General features: G+C 35.8%; 1 protein-coding gene across 2 annotated transcripts in view; it reads left to right on the top strand.

Annotated features, from left to right (window-relative positions):
- Nucleotides 1-19,101, top strand: part of ZFC3H1 (zinc finger C3H1-type containing) — a 41,948-nt gene that overhangs the window by 6,639 nt on the left and 16,208 nt on the right. The window contains exons 3-21 of one of the 2 annotated variants that reach the window (XM_065838234.2): nucleotides 908-972; nucleotides 1,225-1,420; nucleotides 1,622-1,848; nucleotides 3,425-3,548; nucleotides 4,614-4,711; nucleotides 5,690-5,893; nucleotides 6,640-6,804; nucleotides 10,490-10,627; nucleotides 11,018-11,136; nucleotides 11,475-11,621; nucleotides 12,397-12,571; nucleotides 12,764-12,895; nucleotides 13,586-14,134; nucleotides 14,218-14,327; nucleotides 15,575-15,706; nucleotides 16,777-16,898; nucleotides 17,438-17,539; nucleotides 17,882-17,998; nucleotides 18,882-19,065. In XM_065838234.2, the coding sequence (XP_065694306.1) occupies nucleotides 908-972; nucleotides 1,225-1,420; nucleotides 1,622-1,848; nucleotides 3,425-3,548; nucleotides 4,614-4,711; nucleotides 5,690-5,893; nucleotides 6,640-6,804; nucleotides 10,490-10,627; nucleotides 11,018-11,136; nucleotides 11,475-11,621; nucleotides 12,397-12,571; nucleotides 12,764-12,895; nucleotides 13,586-14,134; nucleotides 14,218-14,327; nucleotides 15,575-15,706; nucleotides 16,777-16,898; nucleotides 17,438-17,539; nucleotides 17,882-17,998; nucleotides 18,882-19,065 (3,106 nt within the window). Of the gene's footprint in view, nucleotides 1-907; nucleotides 973-1,221; nucleotides 1,421-1,621; nucleotides 1,849-3,424; nucleotides 3,549-4,613; nucleotides 4,712-5,689; nucleotides 5,894-6,639; nucleotides 6,805-10,489; nucleotides 10,628-11,017; nucleotides 11,137-11,474; nucleotides 11,622-12,396; nucleotides 12,572-12,763; nucleotides 12,896-13,585; nucleotides 14,135-14,217; nucleotides 14,328-15,574; nucleotides 15,707-16,776; nucleotides 16,899-17,437; nucleotides 17,540-17,881; nucleotides 17,999-18,881; nucleotides 19,066-19,101 lie in introns of both variants that reach the window. The other variant, XM_065838225.2, reaches the window with a different exon arrangement.

Raw genomic sequence — 19,101 nt, 5'->3', positions numbered from 1 at the left:
GGAAGAGTAAAAACTCTACAGAGTGCAAACTTATTTTCTATAAATTCAAATTGTATGTGGGAATGAATCTCTTTGAAGAAAGACTAATATAGCAAGAGATCTCTAGCCTTCTCTCTATATGTTTGTTTCCTTTCTTTGATGCACATAGGCGTATATATATATGATTATGTATAAATTATGTCAATACAATTATAATTTTTCTAGCACTTTTATTATAGCTAGTAATTATTAATATAGTGTAAATATATGGTATTATGTATATTATATATAAAATATAACAGTGTGTATGTGTATATATATAGAGAGAGAGATATGGCATTTGGGCAGTCTAACACATTAATATGTCAACATCTTAATGTTTAGCAGGAGAAGCATTACTATTCATTATTAATTTCCATAGGATAACTCTTTTCTATTGTCCTTTGGCATGAAATGGAGCAAGAGTGTTCTTACTGCAGCTTTGGGCCTTTATATTTAATTCTGCAAAAGGCTGACCAGTTACTCAGAATAGCTGCCAGTGTAATATGAGATGCTCAGGACAGCAGCCAATATGAGATGGTAGCATAAAACAAATGGCAAGAAGTAATCTCTTCCCCTTGTCTCCAAATCTGTGTGTTTTTCTGCTTGAGGAAGTCCGTGTCAACCTGAAGACAGAATTATTAAAAAATGACAAATCTTACCTTAGGCTTGTGGCATCGCTATGATGTGGATTTCATCAGACATGCCAAGTTTCTATTATTGTTTGTTGGTGTGCTTTCATATGTATAACTGCTATTCTGTTTTACACTATGTACCAGTGATACTGATAAAATAAGTTTGTATGGATTAAATTCTATGCATCATTTTAATGTAGCTTTGCCTCATGAGAATCAGTGTATCCAAAAATATGGTATTTTTGTTTTGGAAGGTGCAGAAGACAAGGAACAAACATCAGTGCGAAAGCTTAGCAGTTCAGATGTTACATCTGAAAAGGTAAGAAAGTATTTCTCTGTAGATGAGACATAATTACATTATGATACTCTGATGGCTTTTTCCATATTACAGTCCAGAAATGTTTCAGTAATAGAAACAGTGCATTCTTAAGAAATCATAACACTACAGTAAGATTTTTAAGCTTTCTCCTGGTAAAAATTTTGGTACAGACTTCAAAAGACTTTTTCAAGAAAGGTTTAGTTAATCAGTGATGTTTCTTGACTTCTTGTCTTATTCTTTCTTCTTAAGAAGCTGCTTGATGATGAGGAGGAGATGTCTGAATTGCAACTTAGGCTTCTTGCACTTCAGTCTGCTAGTAAAAAATGGCAACAAAAAGAACAACAGGTGATGAAGGAAAGCAAGGAGAAATTAACAAAAACGAAAAGTGTAACCCCGAAAGTCAAAGCCAGTACAAAAGCACATTCAACAAAAAAACCTAGTGCTACAGGTAATAAATTTAATGTTACTGAAATAGCTATCAATGTCATGACCTCTGAAATAAAAAACATAGAATGTTATGTGAAGCATTGAGCAGTGAGCCTTTAATAATTCCAAGAGCCCATACATCTACTCAAAGCCATGAAGAATCTAGGATTAGGGGGAACCTTTTAGGTAAGGTGAAGTTAATCGTGTATCTTTTTCTTTAAAGGCAAGCAAACTTTGAGGAAACAACAGACAAAGACATCAAAGAAGATGCAACAGCAAAAGGAGCTAGACAGGCGTCAGAAAGAGGAAGATCAGAGGAAACAAGAAGAGGAAGAGGAGAGAAGAAAGAGAGAAGAAGAAATCAGAAAAATTAGGGACCTCTCAAATCAAGAAGAGCAGTACAATCGATTTATGAAGCTAGTTGGAGGAAAGAGAAGATCGAGAAGCAGGGTAACAAATTTATTATGTTTTTCAGGTGTTATATTTGTGATTCAGGAGTGATTTCTGGTTTTATGCCTCTCTTGATTCTATGTCCCTCCTACTCTTGTCCCCCTTAAAAGAAAAGCTCAAAATATTTAACTGTTTACAGTGTTTTAATCCCAAGCTAGACAGACATTCCCTTTGGGTTTGGTAAAATCAGTTTTGCGTGATTTTGCAAGTCAGTGGTGAAACATTTTGTGCCTAAAGATTTTTTGAATGTTGTGATCAGTCCGTCATTTAACACAACCAAACCAACCAAACCTTCTTGGCTTTCTTCTGTCAGATCGCAGTTTTGTCTCTACATTTTCAAAGTTCTTGTGTTTATACAACTTCAGTGGTCTGCTTCTTTCAAATTGTCCTCTGAGGTTTGGTTTCTTTGTAGTATTTTTTGAATTTGTCAAGTTACAAAATATGCCCACCCACAAAAGATAATGAATTACCTCAGCTTCAGAATTGTGTTAAATTTATGAAGAAATAGTTACTGCAGTGGTCATCATGCTTCACTTATGGGCTGTCTTAATGCTATCATCTTGAGATTAGCAAAAGACACTTGAATCACTAATGTTGTGTCTCTAAAACGTTACTGAAAAAAATTAGTGTTTCTTCAGCATTAATTCTTTTGTCATAGAAGCAGTACAGCTGCTGTAACTACATGCTTCTAGTGTTTGGAGCTACTGATGCTGGAGTGAGAAGTGAAACTCTAAGAGAAATGGACCTCCCTATTTGAGGTCGTGTTATAGAAGGATCACATTTATAATAATGATGAGTGGAAAATTAAGGCTAAATGTGTTTTAACTGTAAACAGCAGAAATTCTGAAAGCTACCAGGATGTCTGCCTCTGAAAGATACAAATTGAGGAATGTAAGAAATCACACTTTCATGTTCTGTGCATTTTCTTTGTTCACTGAACATTGATTGGCACCCATATAGTGTGCACCCATATAGCTGCCTTCTTTGAGACATCTGATTTATTAGTTGACAGTCTCTGGACATGTTTCAGTGTGATATGTGGCTCCATCTGGGACAACAGAAAGATTCTCTGCCTGGGATGTCTGCACAACATGTTTCACCTAAACGCACAGCCTTTGTCACAGTGAAGATGATCCTTGTGCAATTTTGTATTGTCTAACAAGGCTAATTTAAGCACTCTTGATAATTGCCATGGCAGATTAACAGGAACAGTAAAGCATTTAATTCTCTTTCAGTCTTTCAGAAATATATAACCATGGCAATTTACCAGATACATAATGACCTAATAGGTGTTTAAAAATTGCTTCTGTGGATCATGATACCTTCACAGCTCTCCCCGAAGATATCCAGTTTTAAAACAACTGCCTGTTAATTTGTCAAGTCAGTACCTGCAGTAGATTTAGTTAAATGGTAATCTTCATTTTACTCTTTTTCTACAAGCCAAGTAAATGATATTTATAAAGCAATTAGAAATCAAAATTATAATAGCTTGTTTCTAAAATTTACCTTTAGTTAGTTTGCTCTAGCAGAATAACATAAGACCAACTAAATAAAATACACTTTTCTTTGTGTTTAGTCTTCAGATATGGACTTGAGATGGTCTTTGGATAAGCAGCCTACAGATAGGGCAGGAGGCATGTATCAATATGATAATTATGATGAAGTTGCTATGGATACAGATAGTGAAACTAACTCTCCAGGTAAGACTTATGGTTTTCTTATCTGGTGGTTGGTAAAAATAGTTAAAAAGTAGGAAATGAGCTATCATTTTACAAGGAAAATCTTTATTTTGAGATGCAACAGTTACAGAACTACCATTTTAAGGTGAGCTAATTCTGTCTTGTTTTAATGCTCTTTCTTCTCTGCCTTTACTGTAGTGGTATTTTCAAGGTCTACAATGTTATACCATTTTCATTGCAGTACTGGAGAGTTTATTATTTTAAATTCCCAAGCAGCTGTGTAGAAATTAAGAGTCTCAGGGTGTTGACTAGATGGACAGGAGTTCTGCAAAGAGGTGCTGGTGCGTTCCGGTGATCTCTTTGCCATCCTCCCCCAGTAGTACTCTTTGCCTGTACTTGCATATTGTATATAAAGCAGAAAAAGGACATATAACTAGTCTTTTTATATGCATATATGTAAGAAATAACTGCACTTTGTGTCTGGTGTTACCTTTCAAATTGGTGCATAGTGAAAACATTTTCTCCTGCTGCATTAAATCAGTTCAAGGAGGACAGGGAACTGCTGGAGAAAGTCCAGCGCAGGGCAACAGAGATGATTAAGGGAGTGGAGCATCTCCCTTGTGAGGAAAGGCTGAGGGAGCTGGGTCTCTTTAGCTTGAAGGAGACTGAAGGGTGGCCTTATTAATATTTACAAATATATAAAGGGTGAGTGTCATGAGGATGGAACCAGGCTCTTCTCAGTGACAACCAACGATAAGACAAGGGGTAATGGATTCAAACTGGAACACAAAATGTTCCACTTAAATTTGAGGAGAAACTACTTCTCAGTGAGGGTAACAGAACACTGGAACAGGCTACCCAGGGGGGTTGTGGATTCTCCTACTGTAGAGACATTCAAAACCTGCCTGGACACCTTCCTGTGTAGCCTCATCTAGGTGTTCCTGCTCTAGCAGGGGGTTTGGACTAGATGACGTTTCGAGGTCCTTTCCAATCCCTAACATTCTGTCACTCTGTGATAAGCATGAATTGATGCTTAGTAGTTACCTGCCATATTTTTTTTACACACAATACTTTTTTTAATTACAGCGTCTTCTCCAGTGCAGCCTCCTTTCTATGAGTGTCCCGTAGGATATTTTCCACCTCCAGTACCACCAATTTCATTGCCACTGCCACCTCCAATTCTAGTAAGTAACCTTGAAGGGTGTGTATTGTTTCACATGTTGACAATTCTTAATTCCTATCTTATTTCTAATACTAAAATTTGGATTAAATTTACATTGTTTGTAATACAATTCTCTGGTGATTCCCTTGGAACTATCTGATAGACTTGTTTGCTTTCTAAAAACTTATTTTAGCTGTCTTTTGGCTGATCCAATTCATGTTTAATGGAAGTTGTCCCTGTTTGAACTAAAACTTTCCTCCCCATTGTTAGAGTTACACTGTTCCATAATAGAGATCAAAAATTGCCTGAAGCACATAAGGAAAATTAATGAATTGGAATTGTTAGTGCAAGGCAACTTTGCCTCTGATCTCTAGGCCACATATGTGGATATACTTATTCTCTGACTTGTTACCTGGGGGTGTGGAAATAAACAAAAATGTAGCTCATCACAGTCCTTCTTTCAAACTTTGTGCATTTTGTTTATATGCTGTCTGTCTTCTCACCTAAAGTCCATGTGGAAATTGGTGTGTTTTTCTTCCAGCCACTTTTCTTCACTGAATGATTCTTACCCTTCCTAGTAAAGCAGTAGAAAGTTACGTTTCCCTGCCATGACAGCTTCTGAATTTTTGACTAAGGGAAATCGTAATTTTTTTTAGCTTAAATATAGTCATAAAACTGATTTAGGACTGTTTTTCAAGCAGTCTGAACATTTCTGGTCACCCATATTTGTGTGGCTAGACTATCTCTGGTTCTGAATTCTCATTTATGTTTAGTTTGTATGTCTGTGCTACTGTATTATCCAAATGTAACCTTGTTGTTTTGTTTATCGTCTTTGAATAATTACATACTGTTTAGCAGCAGCCTTTGACAGTGGTTTAAATACACAGCAGTTTGAGTTAGTTTTAAACCATGAAATAATTTATGTCTCAACCTCTGCTAAATAATCATAAAGTAGTTGTAATTTTGAAGTTTCAAACCCTTTTTTTCCTTTTTATCTCAGCCTGTACCATCTTTGAGCCAACTTTACGTGGAGGGTATTTCTTGTCTTTCTCTTGAGCCACCTCCACCTCTTCCACCTCTTCCTCCTGAAGAACCCGAACAGCCACCAAAGCCTCCGTTTGCAGATGAGGAAGAGGAAGAGGAGATGCTCTTAAGAGAAGAATTACTCAAGTCTCTAGCCAACAAACGAGCTTTCAGATCTGAGGTACTCAGTTGGTTCTTGAATGTAAACCTCTAGATGGCAATCTTGACCAAAACTTAAATGCAGCCTGCTAAGTGAGGATTTCAGGCTTTATTTTATGCTGCCTTTCTCACAACTTAAAAAAAAAAAAAAAATCTCTGGATTTCCATCACCGTCTGGCCTCCAAAAGAAACCTAAAAAACCCACCCTGGAACACCCTTTGAATTGTAAATTGCAGCTTGTTTTTTATTTCTGAAGGAATTACGAAACTTCAAGGTACTAAAAATTGAGTATGTTCAGGGGAATGGGGATTTTATTTTCTGAAAAAAAAGTTTATGGTTTATCAGCTGTTAGTTACAAAGCAAGATGCTTAACTTTGTTTCAGCCTTCTAGCAAAAGGAGTTAGAGGTTAACTGTTCTTGTTTTTGTGTTTTGTTTTCTCTGTGGCTTTTTTTTTTGGTGGGGGGGAGGTTGGGTTTTTGTTTTTTTTTTTTTTTTGTTTGAGTAAGAAGCAGAATTTACATTGTTTTTGACCTCATTAAAAGGTCACAAATGTGTTTCAGTTAACCTTTGAATAACTGGCATATTCCTGTGTGTCTTTTTGGATATTATTGCAGAATTGCAAGATTTGTGTAATATGTTTAGATAGTTTGCTTAAATCACAATTCCAAGCTCCAAGACATGTATGGAACAACCTCATTTACGCTTGTCTTTTAAAACAGATGTGTGTAGTGTGTTTTCATGACCGTATTTCTGTTTGATTTTCTTAGGAAACCTCAAGTAACAGTGGTCCACCTTCCCCTCCTGTTCCAGATAATTTGCAGTCTGTGCCAAGAAGTAATCTCTCTGCTGTCAGTATTAACACTGTGTCTCATCCGCGGATACAAAATACAAAGTTTGTTAGAGTACCCAGACCTCCACGAGCAGTCATCACAGTAAGGAAATATTGATGCTTTTTATTAATAAGACCATGAATTGAAGTTGTCTTCTGTTCAAAAGAACAGTGAATAGACTTAAGGTTTTCTAGTGGTATAGCACAGAATGGTGGAGCTTCAGTTAAACATTTGAATTATTAGTAACTTTGATAATCCATATGCTCTTCTAGAATGAATTTGACACTGAAATAAGAATTTACAGCTTAAGAGAGCATCAAAACATGCTAGCACTCATCTGAACTTAAAGAGGCTGTACGTATACATAACTCAAGTAATTTCTTTGCCAGATGAGCACAGCCTAAAGGGTGCTGTTCAATGGTAGCTGAGACAATATAGTCACTATTTGTTGCCAAAAAAAGAGGTGGTCTTGCTCTTTGTCCTGCTCCTGACCAAATACTGTCTTCCTTCTTTTAAACTGGGGTCTGGAGCATCAGTCTTGTTGCTTAAGTTATTCAGCATACTAAACTAATTAGAAAACTAACCTTGGGGGTGGGAAAAAGGACGTATCCTTCTAGGGGGAGTTGAATGTTTTCAGTGAACTGTGTGTGAGCATCAGAGCTAGCGCAGAAGTGGTGGCAGATGGCAAGTCTGTGAGTGGGGCTGAAAGACACAGAAGAGGATATTCTCTTCATGCGACAGCAGTCTTCATTACATTAGCTCAAGCCATATTCTGTAGTGTGACCTTCATTTGAATGGTCATGGGAGGTATGTGCAGCTAGCACTTAGTTTGTGATGTCTACAATCTTCATGGATTGTTGGAATTGTGTTATAAAAACGTATTTGCCTGTGTTATGCCTGACTGGAAGCCCATGTAATCTTCTATTCTCTTTATGGCAGTGAACCATACATGGTGGATAGGTTGCATTTTAACAACACATCATACAAAGCTTGGGTTTTGTAGCTCTTTTGGGTGTAATGAATAGTATGATTGAGTCCATACCTTTGCCTTTCTCTCAGTGGATGGTATCTCTAATGAACTATTTGTTTTACTAAATTTGGAAGAATATACAGGGTATTTCAAAAGTATGGACCCAATATGAAATCACTGTATCTTTGAAATTTGGTCCAAGCACCCTGTATAATATCTTAGGTACTATAATACACTATCAAATCTAGCTATAGCTGACCAGCAGCTTTCTTGCTTATAAATACAGACTCTATGATCACTTGATCACCTGATTCCATAATAGGAAAAAAAAAAGTTTAACATGGTAGAGACTTGAATGTTCCTTTTTGGGCATTCTAAGGCCTACTTTCCGTTCTGTAGGAAAACTCTGCTCTTAAGCTTAAAGTGAATGTATTTTTTGTCTATACCCATCTGTACAATCTGCTTTAATGTGGGCATGCTTAAATCCTTTCTATAATAATTTCATGTTTACTTACATATTTGTAAGTGTTCAGAATTACCACATATTCTGTTGTCCTGAGACCTCATGAACTGCTGTTGCATAAATGAGGGAGAACATGTGTTACCAGGGAACTGTTGGCTTATTTTAATAAAGTAAGAAGTGTCTTTTATCAGCTGTACTATTAAAAAGCAACTGAAATTTACTGTCTGTTGCTAATGATGGTTAGCTTAGTTAAAGATGACAGATATACCTTGCATTTGAATCAGCTGTCTTGGCTAGTGTCTTTTTTACAAAAAATAATTATAGAAACAAAGCATTTTGCATTTATTAACAATTTTCTTTAAATAGCTTGGGATGTAGACTATTTCTATATTAAAGAGGTGTGTGTTTTAAGAACTTGTGGACAAATAGTGTTCACAGAAGAATGGGCACAACTTCCATCCTCTGTGAAAACAATTGGCTATGAAAATAATATCAATTACTTGTGTTAGTTTAAGCTTTTAGAAACAATTTGCATTGAATGCTTATGATTTTTTTTTTTTCCTTTAGTAGTGTAGAGCCTAAGAAAAGTGAATTCAGGAGAATTTAAGTTTGAACTTACAACTGATAGTTTTCTTGGGAGCATTGTTGGATATATGCAGAAATTAGAAAATCACAAAGATATAGAAAATGAAAATGCAGGTTTTTGAGATCTGATTTTATAGTTTTGGAGTCTTGGTAGCTTGCAGATGTTTGAGTATACTGACCTTATTTTAGAGGAGGTTCTAAGTTTACGAATCTTAGGATTTCTTCTGTGGAGTTGAGGACCTCTGTGTCTGCAGATACTAGTTTACTTTTCAATTACTTCTTGTAACCCTTTTCCAAAGTATTTGTGGGCGCTCAGGGATTTGTTTGCTACAAATTGACAGTACGTCTGAGAACATCATGGAGAGAGATCCTTGCATTACAGCTGAGGCCATGGTTCCCCTGCACTGGAAGCTAATCTTACCGAAGGCAGTGTGATGGGAGTTACCTGGGGTTACTGATTGTTAAACATTTTGCTGAACCTCATCAAAAAATAACACCTGAGAAAAAACACTTGGAGAAAAGCTGACTTTGACCCTCTCCACTATTAGCTTTTCCTGTAGAAGGAAAAGAAGGAAGGCAGTTATGGATGGTTTAACCTACACACGTGTGCCTAAAGCAGCTTGGCAGCTTTGGTTGTTTAATACCAAGAGCCAGTGAAAGGAAAAGGGGTGCATCCGGCATCTGAAGATGAGAAGAGTGGGGTGCCTTGCCTGATTAATTTAGATTTCCATGGAGCTGCAGCCAGAGAATATTTGTGAGGAGAGGACCAGTGCCTTGTTCTGTTTTCTTGCACTAATGCAAATTGGAATTTTACCTGCCTATGCTATGGTGGCATAAAAATGATGAAGCTGTAGTACGTTCAGGAGCAGTAGCCACAATCCTTGTTCTAAGAACTGTCCAGAAAGAGAATATAAAAAGTGGTGTATTTTTCACTTGAAAAAGTAGGAAGTTTTGTGAGGTGTGTGCTTTAAAAGACTTGAGAGCTTTGAAGAGGTCCTATCCCGAGGTAGAGGTTAATTGTATAACTGTAATTGCCCAGACTTACACTGGGAGATGGGAAGAACAGTCCTGGAAATGTAAACTATGTTGCTTCTTTTCAGGCTGTAACTCCAGAGCATTTGAAGTTAATCTAAATTATCTGCTCGTTTCTGCATCTTTGTGCTGTAATTGGCAGTCATCTGATCCTCAGTGAGCTGTTTCAGTTAGTGATGTTAGCAAAAAGTGATTAATCTTTTTTCATATGGTCTTTGTGTACTGTTAGTGTTCTGCCAGTTTAACTGCCCAAGCAGCTTGCTGCAAGGTCAGCTAAAGTATAACTGCAGGAGAAGAGGCATCGCAACTGTGTGGCTGGAAGACGAGGAGGTTCTGGTATGTCTGCCACAGCATTTCTAATGCAGGCTTGATTAATTGTTACCTCTCATTACTTAATTGCTTGCAAATGGCAGATAATTTTCATTACCCTTGAAATAATTTATGAAGTATAGGAGTCAAAGGTTTTGAGATTTGTCTGTTATGACCATAGAGATGTGAATATGCTGCAGATACTTGGGAACAGGTTGAAAGTGTTGGAGTACTTTTCATGTTACGTTATCAAAAATGGGTGCAGTATCTCTGGCTTGTAGTAGAGATGCACAGATATTTAGTTTTTTTTCTTATGATGCAGAATTGGTGTTAACCTCCTTTTGGTCTTCCAGTAAACATAAACTTAGTTGTATCTGTCTCTGTAGCTTTTTCTTCTTGCTATAAAACTTTTTTATTTCTCCCCACAGCTTCCAAAACACAAGTCTGTTGTGGTCACATTAAATGATTCAGATGATAGCGAGTCTGATGGAGAGCCGTCTAACTCCACTAACAGTGTATTTGGAGGTCTGGAATCTATGATAAAAGAAGCAAGGAGAAATGTTGAGGTAAACATTATCAGCATTTTATTTTGTAATGATTTTGCTTTGTATGTGGAGTTTAAACTTCAGAATTTGATCAAGACATGCTGGATTACATCAGAAATGGGCAAGAGTGAGTACATTACTCCTGTCTGGACCATTACTTTGTAATTTGGATCACAGAAGGTAATTAAAATGATTTCTTTGGTTAAGATGGTATCCTGAAGATAGAATTTTTAATGTATTTTGGTTTCATTTTTCAACTAAAATTCAGTACGTATTTCATTACTACCAAAAAAATACTGGCTTAAAAGATATGATTAGCCTTGGACAGCTTTAAGTTTGTGCTGAAGTGCTGCTTAAAAATAGGAGTAAATAACTGTGTGACTAGTATTGACTTGAACCTTGTTGTAACAGGCCTCAAAAATCAAAGCACCTCCAAAATCAGAAAAAGAAAATGATCCAATGAGAACTCCAGAAGCTTTACCAGAAGATAAGAAGATAGAATACAGACTCTTAAAAGAAGAGATTGCCAGGTACAACAGAGTTGAATTGTTAAAGTAAAATGTATGTTCTTTGTAGTCCTTCACACTAGTCTATTTTGTAACTGGAAAGAAAAATCAGTTTGAAAACCTTGCCATTACCTTCGGGCTTTTCCCCCTACTCAGTTTTTAGTAAGAAAACATAGGAGTCTAAAGAAAGTGTTTGGATTTGTACTGTCTTACAGTAGTTGATTGCAGTTGCGGAAAATTCTTTGTATTTGAACCTGAAATATTGTCCTGCTACTTTTTTTAAGATTTTAAAAGTATTGGGAGTACACAATGAAATGAATGTTGAAGATACTGAACATATTTGCTTTTAATATCTGTTTTAGTCGTGAGAAGCAACGCTTAATTAAATCTGATCCTTTGAGGAACAATTCTTCCCCTGCAAATTCTGATAGTGAAGTTGATGGAGTTGGGAGAATAGCAGTAGTGACAAAACAAGTTACAGAAGCAGAAGCAAAGCTTAAAAAAAACAGGTACATATTTCACTGTCATAAGTCCTGCCTTTGAGGGTGGTGTGACTTAATATATAAAAATGAATGTTTTTGCAGAACAGGTATGCTGTTTGAAGTGTTTTCTGTACACCTTTTCTCTTTTAGCATGCCTCTTCCCTGTTTTTCACCCTTCTTCCAAGTTTCCTTGGAAAATACAAGTACTTTGCATCCTTCTGTGCTTCTGTTGCCACTTGATTATTTCTGTGTGGTCTTGTGAGCAGACTGGTTCCTGGTCAGACATAAATTGAGGGACACTCTTCCACCCTGCCTTTATTCACACTAATCAGTCTAAGTCTTTATCTTGCTTCGTTTCATGCATAACTTCTTATATTTGATTACTCCACTCTTGTGCTGTGATACTATGGCATGTAATTTGCTAATGTGTGTATGTGACTTGAGTTAAGAATTGGGTTGTTACTTAACAGGAAGCAAGAACATCTGTGTCTTGGATGTCTTAATTTTAAAAGCAATATCAAAGATAAATCACTTGCTTACCTTCTCTTGTCCTCATAACTAGAATGTTTTTCATCTCCTTTACACTGACATGGTGAACTTGAGAAATGGAAGTCTGTCATATGTACTACCGGTACTTAATGTGTCATGGATGTTAAGACTTCCTGGAAAAACTTGGAATGTTGTTTGTTGACAAGTGAAGAAGAGCTGCGTTTTAAATAACAAGTGTTTCAGAGGAGCAGCAATAGCTCTGAGAAAGTTCCCTTTGGAAAAAAAAATTCTTACATGGCTTTTCTGCTTCTAGACTTCTGTTGATGAAAGATGAATCTGTCCTGAAACATTTATTGCAACAAGAGGCCAAAAAGAGAGAGAATGTTCGAATTGCTGAAAATAAGGTTAACAAGCTGGCTGAACAGCTGCAAGCAACAGAGAAGATTTTGAATGCTAACAAGATGTTTCTCAAGAAGCTTCAGGAACAAGTAACTTTAATTTTGAAATGTTTCTGTTTCCTAGAGCTTGAAATCTTGAAATGGGAAGCCTGATTTTCGGAGGCAGTAGTCTTTCTTTGAATTAATCATTAATTCCCCTATCTTTTCTGATTATATTTCATTATGTGGTCATATCTGAAAATTTGCATCTTACTGTAGTATTTCTTTATTTTCTTTTTCCAGATTCATAAAGTTCAACAACGAGTAACAGTAAAAAAAGCTCTGGCATTAAAATATGGTGAAGAACTTGCTCGAGCAAAGGCAGTAGCAAGTAAGGAAATTGGGAAAAGAAAACTGGAGCAACATCATCTTGGAGTAAGTCTGCATGCTTTTAAACCATGCTGTACTTGAAAAGCAGTAGCAATTTTGATTAGGAAACTTAGTTTAAATGGGATCTTAGGTAAACATTTCAAAAGCACTGTAGGTATCTTCTTATGGAATTCCTATATTTTTGAGAATTCAACAGAAAAAACATTAAACATTTTAAGACTGTTCAAAACCTTCATTTCTGTGCCAGGGGAATGTCATTCATAGCTAAGTAATAACAGGAGCTATATGTCTGTGAAGCAAATACTTAGTACCTGTAGACATCAATGATCTTGTTAAAACTATCTAGCAAAGATGCTGAAGTGGGGATCTGATCATCTTATTTTGAAAAACAAATATAGAAAAAGATGACTAAGTTTTTATTTTTTTTTTGTTCCCTGCCCCCCAACAGTCTCTGCATACTTGTTTTATGGCTCACCTTCTAAATGCGGCTAGAGCTTCTGTTGAAATCCTGTATGTGATGTATAGTAATTTTTATTGGAAAACCTGCAAACATGCAAGTCGAATCATGGCAAACTCTTTTGTGGTTTTCCTGCTGTTTATTGAATTTTTCTGGCAGGAGTTTAAAATACGTTTTTATAAACTCTAAGTTAAATATCTTGCCAATGTTTCATTTACCTCCTGTCAATAGATCAGTAAATGTGAAAATGAAATAAGGGGAATTTTTTTTCCTTTCAGCCAAGCAAAATGTTGAAATTGGAGACCTCACCTGCATCAAGTCCAAAAAAGCATTCAGCAGAATTGATTGCACTAGAGAAAAAGCGGCTGCAACAACTGGAGTATGAATATGCTCTGAAGATTCAGAAACTTAAAGAGGCCCGTGCACTTCAAACTAAGGAACAATCAAATATTGCACCTCATGCCGAAGAGGAATCTGACTTTTCATTACCTCAACCGTCGCTTCATGATCTTACACAAGATAAATTGTCTTTGGACAGTGAGGAAAACTACTTTGATGATGAAGTTCTGTCTAATTCTAACCGAGAACGAAGGAGGTCTTTCAGAGAATCTAATTCTTTTACTAAACCAAATCTTAAACACATGGACGCTCCAAAACAAGAAACTATAAACAAACCTTCTAAAAAGGCATCAGAGGAACCTGAGTTGTTCCTTGGATTAAATGTTGATGAACTGAAAAAACTTTATGCTAAAGCTGACAGCTTGAAAGAGCTGCTACAGAAAAGTACTGCCTCTGTAGTACCAAAGGAAGATCTGTTATGTGGTCAGGTAAATGCTTTAAAACTAAATCTGAAGGTTGTCTTTATTAGGTGGTATTGCAGTTGCTATATATCTATTTATCTGTTTCCTAGGAAATTTCAGTGGATATGGATTTTGTTACATTGCAAAATAAACAAACTGAAGTGAAACCATTTCCATTTGGACCGTATCATAGTCCTCTTCTAGTATTTAAATCCTACAGGTAAGAAGACCGTAGCAGCTGTTTGAATTCTGTCTATATGTGTTCTTGTTCAAGTATTCTTCAGTGCTCTTCCTTGATAGCCAGGCATGTACAGAAAGACAAGTTGCAGCGAGAAACTTGACTGTCCTGAATCAATTCTATCATTATGTTCCCTAAATTAGACTTAAATTACTTTTTCTGGTATGCAGGAGTCCCTTGCTTTAGTGCAGTATGCTGCTTTTATGTTGTATTGTGTACTGTTCCCTGCAACTGGATTGTTGTTTTGTATAACTAAATTAAAAAATAACAGTTAAGATTTTCATAGCCATTATGAAGCAATCTAAAATCCAGGAAATAATTAACAGAAATGTATTTCAATTACGCAGTCTTTAAACTTCGCTAGGATTTACATTAAGTCAAGATCGAGCGAATCACCTACTTTTGGATTCCTGCTCTGTGGAAAGAGACATGAGCAGAGTGATTCATCTTGACTTACAGTAGGCACCTGCAAATATAATCAATTTGAGACCACAACTGTCTTTTGACTAAAGAGCTTGATTCCTGCACGTTAACTTTTAAGAAACAAAAATTTGGAATTTAAACTAGAGCAGCAACTACCATGTCCTTCAGGTTTTTGATTTGTGTTCTTAAGCAGCAAAAGATTGAGAATGCGTCATAAAGGAGTATTCATTTTTAACTTATGGCTTCAATTACTTAAGGAGCTACAAGTCCCTGAATTGACATAGTCCAACTTTAGGTAAAGATTTTAAAAAAGCATTAGTCTGCTCATCTCAGACTTTTTGTTTGTTTATATGTTCTAAAATCTGATGTGGATTTTTTCACTATTTTCAGATTAATCTTTAATGGTTCTCTTTATACTTCCATTTGACAATGATCTTATGCTGACTTGAGCATGAGTGCAGGGTTTTTTTAGAACTAAACTAAAATATGGTTTCAGTAGTTTGCTTTTTACTACTGAATGATTACTGCCCTTCCTGTTTTGATATGAATTAAGTTCTACACCTAAGGGAGAAGAGAATGCTAGAGGAGAATCTGTTTAGGTTGAGAAATACTGTTTTGTTCTCTCTTTCCCACTGTTTTCACCTTCCTCTTAACTCACAGGTCAGTGGTGCTTTTGGTTAGTAGTAGGGTCTTGGAAATAAGAGGTTTAATACAGAAGAAGTGATTATTTTAAAAAATGTTTTATTTAGTAAAGCTGATGTCTTACCTTGTAAGCTTTGTCATAATAATTCACTGTTTCATTTTAGGTTTAGTCCGTATTTTCGAACTAAGGAAAAACTGTACCTCAGTTCAGTAACATATAGCAATATGATTGAGCCAAAACAGTGTTTCTGCCGTTTTGATTTAACAGGCACATGTAATGATGATGACTGCCAGTGGTGAGTTCTTTTTAATTTTTTGTTTCGAATAAACCTTTCTTCTAGATGTCTGACTTAAAGACCAAAATAGGAATGTTTTTCATTCATTTAACAGGTCTAGATTTATGATCCTATGCACAAGTTCTAGAAAAGAAGGTTATTTTTAATACCCTATTACAGATACTTGGTTGGCAGGACAAAAACTCCTTCATCTAAACCATGAAGAAAGGAGGCTTTTTAGATGTAAATTTAGAAAAGCAGTATGGACTATTAGAGAACATTTCACCTTTTGGTTGCCTTGTAATTCAGATGGGACTCCTTGGTTTATAGCTTCAGCATAACTTCAGACCATCATGGAACCTCAGGTAGTGGTTGATACTGTTAAGCACACTAAACATGTATCATGCTGCTAACAAAACAAAAGCCTATACCAGATATTATATGATTATGTAAAAAAACTATTGTAGTAGTGGAATTCTAATTTTCTGGGCAAATACTTGCGAAGTTTTTTTCTTTGAAGCTTGGTGTTAAATTATATTAGAAATAGTTTGTTAATGTTGCATACTATATTGAAAAAGTTGGTACAAGAGCAAATGGATATGAATTGGTCAGGAATAAATGCAGTTTGGAATCTTCTCACTACTGGAAATATGTAATAGGCGTGGACTTTAGCTTTTTTTCCTTTTCAGAGGCAGACACCTTTTTGGGTTAGCTTTTAGCTGTTACCATCAAACCAGAGTTTCAATCTTACAAGAATTAGATGTTACTTTTTATTTATAACTACCTTGTTTGACATGGGGAGTTCTAAATACTATGTTTATGTCAGTGTGAAATGAGAGTGTAGAGGTTTATTTTAAAGAATAAGCCTGTAGTGAAATAGTGAAGATAAGGATTAAGTTACTGATGCAGGTTTAAGTTTAGAGAAGACTGTAGCATATTTAAGAGAAATTTCAGAGTAGACTATAGTGTTTTCTATGGGTATCATTTACTTTATACCTCACCCTAGCATGCACTAAAACCAGCTTTCTAGTTACAAGCCTTATAACATTTTTGCTGTGATAAATATATTAATTGCTTATTTCTTGTTTCAGGCAGCACATGAAAGACTGCACTCTTAGCCGTACGCAACTGTTTCAAGATATCCTATCTTACAATTTAGAACTGATTGGCTGTTCAGAAAAAAGCACTGATGAGGAAATCAGTACTGCCACAGGTTGCTAAGAGCCTTTGTTCACTTTTGTTCCCAAAGATTCGTTTCTGAAGGAAATGGCTTTCATTAAAAGCTCTGGGTGCAAGGAGTTTGATGTAAAGCAATGTATAAGATACAGCTATGTGAAAAAATAGGTTTCTGCAGTTGTGCAGTTCAGTCTTTTGTAGTGATCGTTACCATGATGTCTTTACAGAAAGAAAAAAATCATTGATCTGTGGAACATTTCACTCAAAAATTATTGAGGGGATTGGGAAGCCATGGACATGGAATCTTTCCCTCTCCCTTTCCTCACTTCTTTTTGTAGCTACTGGACTGGTCTGCTTCAGTGGATCTGGAATTTTATAATAATGCTGTTGCCATATAGGAAAACTGCAGAACAGAACTTTCAGTTTTGCCTTTCTTTTTTCTAATATGTTACATTACGATACCTCTTAAAGCAGTCACATTTCATGAATTTAGCATAGATTGTGCTAAATTTCTGTTAAGTTACCTGTCCATTTTCATATATGTACTTACCTAAGATAAAAATATTATTGTTTCAGAAAAATATGTTGAAAAACTTTTTGGTATAAACAGAGACCGTATGTCAGTGGATCAGATGGCTGTTCTTCTGGCCAGTAACGTCAATGAGAGTAAAAGTCACAGTAAGTAACTTTGTAGATTAAATACAATATGAAGGTTTTTAAAAATCATATAATACCTTGATGATTTTGTGAACCAAGAATAATTTTTTAGTAGTTTATCTCAGTATTATAGACTCTGATTATCATAAATGAAAGGCAGCAGAGTCTGTTTTAAGGTGATAATAGTTTGAGTCTCAATTTGGTAAACTGATTTATGCACTTAAGCTTTTAAATAAGTAGGACTGAAACTTACACACTTGGGTTTCACTCACAGGATGTTTTTATCTAAAATACTTATTAGCAAAAAGGTTTTAATCTTGAATGCAGAAAAGTAAGAGTTTCTTCTACTTTGCTTGTTTACAGCACCTCCATTTACAACATGGAAAGATAAAAGGAAATGGAGACCAAAGTACTGGAGAAAACCTCTGTTAGATAGTAGCAGCAGTGAAGAGGAACAGTGTGTTGGACCTATTAAATATGGTAATTTGGATGTGTGGCATCCGTTAAAAATGAGTACTGGGGGAAAATACCTACCAGCCTCTTCCCACCACCTAATTGTTAAAGTGGTTCTTAAGAAAACTTATGCTTTTAGTAGCTCTCTTGACTTTGTATTTCCTGCATGGAAACTTTATTTTGCATAATTGTTTGGGTAAAGTTTTACCCAAATTTGTTGTAGTTAAGGAAAAAAAAAAATAGTGTAACGTGTGACTGGCAGTTAAAGTAGAGTTTTTACTGACCTGTTCTTAAAAGGAGTATAAGGAACTATTTCCCTAGAATGTTTCAGCTTTGCTCATAGACCTTTAGGATTTTTTAAATTTTAATTTTACCCTCTCAGAACTAAAAGTAGTAAAACTTTATGTCCTTGATTATTTTAAATTTCTATAGAGTTAGTATTTGGTGTTGAGGTCAGGAGTTAAAAAAAACCTGCTGTTAAATGGCATTTGAGACTTGGAAGCTTGCTAGAGCATCAGTAACCCAACAGTGTCTCACATGTGACTCATGCAAGTGAGAGATTTAGGATTTGTTAGCAAATCCTGTAAAAAGGATTTTTAGAGACTCAGAATTGAAATGAATTTTTCTTTGTCAGATATGTTCATTTCCTAATGCTGCTTAAGAAACTGCCTTAGTGTCTGTTGGTTAAAGCAGCCTTTTACTGCTTTGCCTTCACATTTGAAATATAACCGGTTTTCTACAGACTACACGTTTGTGAGTTTTAGAGGATGTTGAAATAACTGTATTTTGTTCTGGTCAATGACTATGCTTGAAATATATAAATGCCACATTTTGTATGAGTTCTTATCTTACAGGTCACTTCATTTTTAAAATGAAACATCTTTTTGTAAAATTCTTTTTTCATTTGCAGCCAATCCCACAGAACATAAAAAAAGAATCCCAGCTCTTGATGCTGTGGTGACTCCAGATGACGTCCGGTATTTCACAAGTGAGACTGATGACATTTCCAACTTGGAGGCAAGTGTCCAAGAAAACCCCTGTGATGTACAGCTTTGGATTAAACTTGCATACAAATACTTGAATCAAAATGAAGGGTAAGTCTGCTATATTTTGGATTTTATTTTGTGCCT

The sequence above is a fragment of the Patagioenas fasciata genome, chromosome 1 (genome assembly GCF_037038585.1).
Source record: "Patagioenas fasciata isolate bPatFas1 chromosome 1, bPatFas1.hap1, whole genome shotgun sequence".
In the NCBI taxonomy this organism is placed as follows: domain Eukaryota; kingdom Metazoa; phylum Chordata; class Aves; order Columbiformes; family Columbidae; genus Patagioenas; species Patagioenas fasciata.
This window is presented reverse-complemented; position numbering and strand designations above follow the sequence as displayed.